Source organism: Cucurbita pepo, chromosome LG06 (genome assembly GCF_002806865.2).
Source record: "Cucurbita pepo subsp. pepo cultivar mu-cu-16 chromosome LG06, ASM280686v2, whole genome shotgun sequence".
NCBI classification, from domain to species: Eukaryota; Viridiplantae; Streptophyta; class Magnoliopsida; order Cucurbitales; family Cucurbitaceae; genus Cucurbita; species Cucurbita pepo.
In genome coordinates this window covers 2,887,296-2,894,392 of record NC_036643.1, presented here as the reverse complement: position 1 = coordinate 2,894,392, position 7,097 = coordinate 2,887,296, and the positions used below count along the sequence as shown (strand labels likewise).

Sequence of the window (7,097 nt, the reverse complement as noted above, 5' to 3'; positions counted from 1 at the left end):
TGTCGGAAGTGGCGTCGGTGAAGACGACATGGTCATCATTAGAGAAATCGAGAAGGTCTTCGACAAGGAAATGGTCGGCGGCGGCGGTGGTGGTTTCAAGTGTATCGGAGGAGTGTGGATTTTGGGTGGAAAAAGCAGGGTGGAAATAGTGGGGAGCTTCCATGAAAGCAATGTGTGAAAGAAAACGAAGGGTTTGAGAAGGGGAAAGTGAGAGTGAAGCGTGAAGAGTTATGGCTATGTAAGATGAGAGAGAGAGAGAAAGAAGTAATTTTTTAATAATTTGTATAAAAAATGGAGGAGGAGGCGGAGGAGGCGGTGGTGGTGGTGGCGGAGGAGTACGGGGAGGTGAAGGTGAGGTACGTTAAATTACCTGAATGGAAGGTGATGTTTAAACTGTCGGCCATCACGACACGTGGCAGACATCGAGAAGTGAAGGACTGAGAGGCTGTTGGGTGGGGCCCTCTGCTCTGTGTTTTTTTAATCCCTACGCCACACTACCACTACTCTTCTTCTTCTTCTTCCTCTTCCTCTTCGGGCAGGGGCAGTGGATAAGGTCCTCTCCCAACCCTATTCCTCAATTTATTATTATTATTTAAAAAAAAAAAAAAAAAATTGATTAAATAAAGAAATAAATAAGAGGAGTATGGGAGGGAGGTGTGTGTGGGGTCCAATTTTGCACGTGATCTCACCCATGCATGTGACTCAGTGCATCCAAGCCAAAAACTGGCGGTGCCTCCTCTCTCTATTTCTCTCCCCTCCCATGTAAATTAATAAATAACTTAACCCCAATACGGTGCGTTTTTCTGGGTACGACACCGGTAACTGTCTAAACACTTCACTGGTAGATATTATTGTTGAGGATTACTAAGAGTGAGTCCCACCTTGGTTAAGTTAGTAGAAAATCATGAGTTTATAAGTGAGGAATACTATTTTCATTAGTATGAGGTTTTGTGGGAAAGCCTAAAGCAAAGCTATGAAAGCTTATGCTCGAAGTGGACAATGTCGTATCATTGTGGAGAGTTGTGATTCCTAACAATCATCATTTTTAGCTTCGTAAGTGTCATCTTTCCAATTGATATGGGATCTCACATTCACCTCTTTTTGGGGCTTAGCGTCCTTGTTGGTACACCTAGCACGCTGCCTGATCTCCACCCCTTTTGAGCTTAGCAACCTCGTTGGCACATTGCCCGATATCTAGTTTTGATACTATTTGTAATAATCAAAGCCAACCATTAGCATATACACATTACTCGATATCTAGCTATGATACCATTTTGTAATAGTCAAAAGCCAACCATTATCTTCTTTGGATTTTCCACTTTTGACCTTTTCACAAAACCATGTGGGGGAGCGATGTTAAGAAACATGACCCTCCACAATGGTATGATATTGTCTTCACAGAACCACGTGGGGGAGCGATGTTAAGAAACATGACTCTCCACAATAGTATGATATTGTCCATGATCAACCCCTTAATCTTCAAGGAGCGAGGTTGGAAGACTCGTGGATGACTATGGACTCCCATCTTCCATACTCTTTCCCCTCCACCCTTCTCTCGCGGCTAGGCGGCTGTACTCACATGGGGGTTGAGACGTCGGTTCTGCCTTTTTCCTTTCTTGCTGCTTGCTTGTCTCCAACTCCACGTGGGACTTTATTTCACACCACCCACTCCCTCCCCAATTTCAACTTTTTATCACTATTATTTCCCATTATATATATTAATAATTGGACTGGATTAGAGTCCAGTAGGCCCAAACCCCACAAACTTTATGGGTTACACCCAGCCCAAATTAGGGATTAATATGGGCCGCTACCCCTTTACTCGGCCCATTATATCTTCGTCGTTTATTTTCCTCCAAGTCCTTCCCTTGACATTGAAACCACCGCGTCTTACGCGCTACCGCCATCCATCACTGGTGTTCGATCTTTGTAATTGCAGGAATCTCCACGAGTCTGATACGGTGAAGCGCCATGGTGGAGAAGAAGGAGTTGAGAAACTTTCGACCAGGGGAGTGGCTGAATCTAATGCTGACTGAGCCCTACTATCTCTCCCATTTTCTAGCCTTTTTTTCCTATTTTGTGATTCGAAGTTCTGCTGCTCATGTACTCTCCTATAAGAACATGCATCTTCTCTTTTGCCGGGTAATGATCCTTACTTCTCCAGTTTGTTACCATTCTTTGTTGCTGTTTTTTCTCTTGTTTATACAGTATGTACCTTTTATTTTTCGGTTTACCTAATTCCTTGTGTTGTTTTCATCTTTCACCTTGTAGGAGATGCAAGCGATTCTGGTGTTTCTGATTTTCTTTATGCTTAAGGTATCTTCCGCATCTGATATTAGTAGTTTAATTTCTTTTTTTTTTAGGGTCAATAGAGTTGAATGCTTTCATTTCGTTTACTTCAAATTTTTATGTCTATTGATATTTGGGAGATATGAGTATTAGTTCTTGAATGATGCTTCAGCAGCTAATTTCTATTACTGATTGCATTTTTACGGCAGATGGTGAGAAGAGAGACGCCGGAGGCCTTTACTGCCGATATGCTGCTTTATGTTAAGGTAGTTACTCCCTTGGTCGTGGATTAGCAATTTTTTTTTTTTATGATGAGTATTGATCTGACATTAATCGCAAGCGAACTGTGGACTATGCGTTGCTCTGCTGCACATAGAGAGTTTGATGCTGTTCCTGTAGTTTCACTCTGGTCCTATTTGGTTGGAGCGGGTTCTTTTTAATATCTTTGCTCAGTGATCCATTGACCTGGTTCTAATTCATTCAGGGTTTTCTTGTTGCCCTTGCTTCTATGATGGATTATCACCTTGCGGTTTGGTATGTAATTGTATTTGCAGGTGAGAGTTATTTATTATTGTTTTTTTTTTGTTGTTGTAGTCAACGTTGTTCCCATAATTTTACTGATGGTTTAAGAAATTTGATCCTGATAGTTTGATCAATTGTGATATGATAGTTTGCTATTTTCTGTTCCTTCTTAGGGATATACGTTTTTACTCAACAACCTGTCTACCAAGGATCAGGTTTGAAATAAGACTAAGTTTACCTTCCAACTTCGTTTTCTCATTTAACTCTCCTGGGGATCTTACCAAAGCCTTGTACAACCAAATTATTGTCTTGCAAGTCTAGTACATTATATTCTTATTCTCTTTTCTTTCCTGTCAAAATCCTTTCTGTAGATACCTGCAGTAAGTTAACTCCACTGCAGCTGGAATCCTTGCTGACTGAGGGGAACAACAAGTCAAGATTCTGGCTGGTTCATTCTACACTCTCTTTACCTATTTCTCTTATTGCTCCAAAATTTTTAGACGCTACGCATTTCTTCTTGCAACTATTCTCTAATGGAAATAAAACTAAATGCAGTAGTAGCAAGTGTTTTCAACGCAACATTTTGAGTCAGGAAATTAATGTACTTCTTAAATTATTTTTAATTTGCAGCTTGAGAGAGAGCGAGAGTACACAATTCATATAGAAAAATTTATTTGTCAGACAAACTCACTTAACAATATGGGAAGTTTCATGATGAAACTTGAAATGGCACTTACTCTCGAGATTTTCAAAATCTACAATCTATACATTTGAAGCCTTGTTAGACAATTCAAATAAGTCGATGACTGTTAATCACAATAGGTTGGCCTAGTGATCAGAAAGAGCCATGTAAACAATAAAGGACTTGCAAGAAATGAGTTAAAGTCATGATAGTCACCTAACACAAATATGGATAGATTTGACNTTGTTAATCACAATAGGTTGGCCTAGTGATCAGAAAGAGCCATGTAAACAATAAAGGACTTGCAAGAAATGAGTTAAAAGTCATGATAGTCACCTAACACAAATATGGATAGATTTGACATGATACTGATACATTGACATGTCATTTTTAAAAATCTAGGACATGGACACGACAATCATACATTTAATAAAACAACCTTCTTAAAAAATCTGCATATCGTTTTATATAAGAAGGAAATTCCAAGGCAACAAGTTTATGCATTTATATACTTAAAAAAGGAGTTTGATTGATATATTTCTCTCACAATTTTTGCCCNTATATAAGAAGGAAATTCCAAGGCAACAAGTTTATGCATTTATATACTTGAAAAAGGAGTTTGATTGATATATTTCTCTCACAATTTTTGCCCTACACTATTACATATCTATTCAGAATTCTTAACAAGTGTTCAGTGAGTGTATAAGAAATATTGGACTCATATTGACTTTGTGCAACTAGGGTCTAAGACATTTATTGTGCTAACAAGTGAGGTATCAAACCTGCAAGAGTTCAAAGTGATTTTATTGATGATTTGAGTTGGTTACTGCTGCCTGTTTATGAAAACGAACCAACTAAAGAACAACCAGTAAACAGGTTGTTTTACTAAAGTCAAAAGACAATAGTACTTAGCAAACCAATCGGTAAGCCAAAGTTCAAAGACAAATCCCACAGTAACTAATAATGAAACATAAATTATGTTCCTTTTCCTTTTTTGGACGTTTAATAGAAACTATTGATTTGAATTAACTTTATTTCTAGAAATCAAGTTTCCACCTCTGCAAATCCGTACTGCAAATTTTAACTTTGGAGTAACTATTTCTATTATGTTATAGAGACAATATTGGCAAGTTTAAATGCTTATAATCTGTATGTCATTTTATCATGTATGCAGAACTCATTTTTCTTGATTTTCTTCAGTGTTTAATGGATCCTTTCCTAAATTGCCAGGTTGAGTTTCGTGTTTCCTTCTCAGCTGATTGCATACGATATAGTAGATGTTTGCCTGAGCTGGCAGTTACGTGAGTACTTTTTCTTTTACTGTGTGGATGGATTCAGGGAGAGGAGACTTTATATATGTAGAAGTTGTGCATTAGTAATTTTTCTTATCATCTATTTTTGGTTTTTCTGCTGAATTCAATTTAGAAGTTTTTTCATGTTCACATATGAAGTCCTGGAAATTTTAACTCTTTAGGACAGCTGGATCAGCTCCATGATATGAAACACTGATATTGTTTTTGTAGTTCTAAAATTTTTTATTTTCATATAACCACACTATTTGCTTAAGTAGCTTACATGCGTATTCACATCTCCTTAAGCAGATATTCAAATAAACATCTGTCATTCGGAGTAGTTGATCTTGGGCTCTTTCCAAATGTTGCAGAGAAATTTGGGATTTCACTTGGTGGTAATTGTTTTTGATTTTCATTCTGAATCTGAATGTTGTTTTTCAGTTTTGTAATGACTAAGCAATCTGAATGTTTTACTACGTGCAAATGAATTTAATAGGGAGTATGAACCAGCTTCCCACCTATATCTTATTTGAGAATGCAGCCGAGATTGCTCGCCTTCCAGATTTGAATTTGGAATTAAAAGCATACCCTCCAATAACCAAGGTAACCTTCATTTTGTAATGGTCTTAATGGTTTTGGACGTTCACATTTAGATAATTTTCCTCAAACGGAGAAGACAACATGCTTGCATTAGTTCATGTAGAGTATTTATTGATGCCATTTTTTTTCCTCGGAAAGGGATGCCTGTTAATATAATATTATGTTGTAACAGCCCAAACCCGTTGCTAGCAGATATTGTCTTCTTTTGGCTTTTCTTTCTAGGGCTTCCCCTCAAGGTTTTAAAACGCGTCTATTAGGAAGAGATTTTCACACCCTTTTAAGGAATGCTTTTGTAATAACCCAAGCCTACCGCCATCTGACATTGTCCTCTTTGGGCTTTCCCTTCAAGGTCTTCCCCTCATGATTTTAAAATACGTCTATTAGGGAGGGGTTTCCACATCCTTATAAGGAATACTTCGTTCCCCACTCCAACCGATGTGAGATCTCACAATCCACCTCCCTTGGAGGCTCAGCGTCCTCGCTGGAACACCACCGGTATCTGGCTTTGATACCATTTATAACAGCTCAACCCCACGGCTAGCAGATATTGTCCTCTTTTGGCTTTCCCTTCAAAGGGCTTCCCTTCGAGGTTTTAAACGCGTCTATTAGGAAGAAGTTTCTAGACCCTTATAAGGAATGTTTCGTTCCCCTCTCCAACTGATGTGGGATTTCATAATCCACCCCCCTTTGGAGGCCCAGCGAAGATGCTGGCACACCACCTAGTTTCTAGCTCTAATACTATTTCTAATAGCCCAAACCCACCGCTAGCAAATATTGTCCTCTTTGGACTTTCTCTTCAAAGGCTTCCCCTCAAGGTTGAAACACGTCTATTAGGGAGAGGTTTCCACACTCTTATAAGAAATGTTTCTTTCCCCTCTCCAACCGAGGTAGGATCTCACATATGTCCACTTCCCATATTTATTGGGTTTGATTCTATAGGTTTTCAACATATGCTGAGGGGGGTTTTCAATTAATGTGTCAATAATAGATTGAGTCAGCTTCTTTTCGTGATCCAATAAAAAAATTTTAACATCTTGTTTCTTTCTTGTTGCAGCGACTTCTTTGTAGACATTTCGACCTTGATCGACGCCTACTTGAGTATGTATATGGAAAATAGCACAGGTTGTGTTTCTTTCAACGAGCTTATCTGCTTTATTTCTCGCTTCATGGGATCAGTGTGTTAGATTTCAGTTACTGTATGCACAAAGAGAAGTGAATTCGATCATGTTTTGATTTCAATTATGTAATGGGCTCGAATTACAAGCTTGATTATAAACTTGCAATGACATTTCAGTCCAAAGTTTGTAATTTTAGGCCACAAAAGAATGAGATTTCTGTAAAGTTGTATACTTACTGATGCAGAACCTGAGTAAATATATGGGATTCCAAGTTGCAGGGTGGACCGAAATCTTCCTGTGGAATCACCCTCAGTTATAAATACTGAAAATTCAATGATAGCCACTATTATTGACTTTGTTAGGTTATAAATATCATATCTTTACCTAATCTATCTTATCACTTGCAAAATTTTAAGATTAAGTTGATTGGCAATCCTCTTGTCACTGTCGTATTTAATAAGTCATTTTGATTTTGTTTGTTCTTGACTTGGTATGGGAAGACGTCACGAGGCATACTTGGGAGTTTGTAACAGGTAAAAGATAAGATTATTAATTGGGCACTATCTCTGTTCACATGCCTAAGGTTTTTTTTTT

At 38.2% G+C, this 7,097-nt stretch overlaps 2 protein-coding genes across 2 annotated transcripts in view; one reads left to right on the top strand and one right to left on the bottom strand.

Annotated features, from left to right (window-relative positions):
• Window positions 1-530, bottom strand: part of LOC111796772 (GATA transcription factor 12-like) — a 4,508-nt gene extending 3,978 nt beyond the window's left edge. Inside the window, exon 1 of the mRNA XM_023679528.1 lies at window positions 121-530. Within this exon, the coding sequence (XP_023535296.1) occupies window positions 121-163 (43 nt within the window). The 5' untranslated portion in view covers window positions 164-530. The remainder of the gene's footprint in view (window positions 1-120) is intronic.
• A 1,361-nt stretch (window positions 531-1,891) lies between these two features.
• On the top strand, window positions 1,892-6,873 carry LOC111797658 (thioredoxin-related transmembrane protein 2-like). Its single transcript, XM_023680732.1, has 10 exons — window positions 1,892-2,142; window positions 2,272-2,316; window positions 2,499-2,555; window positions 2,774-2,843; window positions 2,985-3,026; window positions 3,183-3,259; window positions 4,724-4,794; window positions 5,095-5,180; window positions 5,282-5,388; window positions 6,440-6,873. Exons 1-10 carry the CDS (start codon window positions 1,972-1,974, stop codon window positions 6,500-6,502), a joined length of 789 nt encoding a protein of 262 aa, XP_023536500.1. The 5' UTR covers window positions 1,892-1,971; the 3' UTR covers window positions 6,503-6,873.
• Window positions 6,874-7,097: the final 224 nt, after the last annotated feature.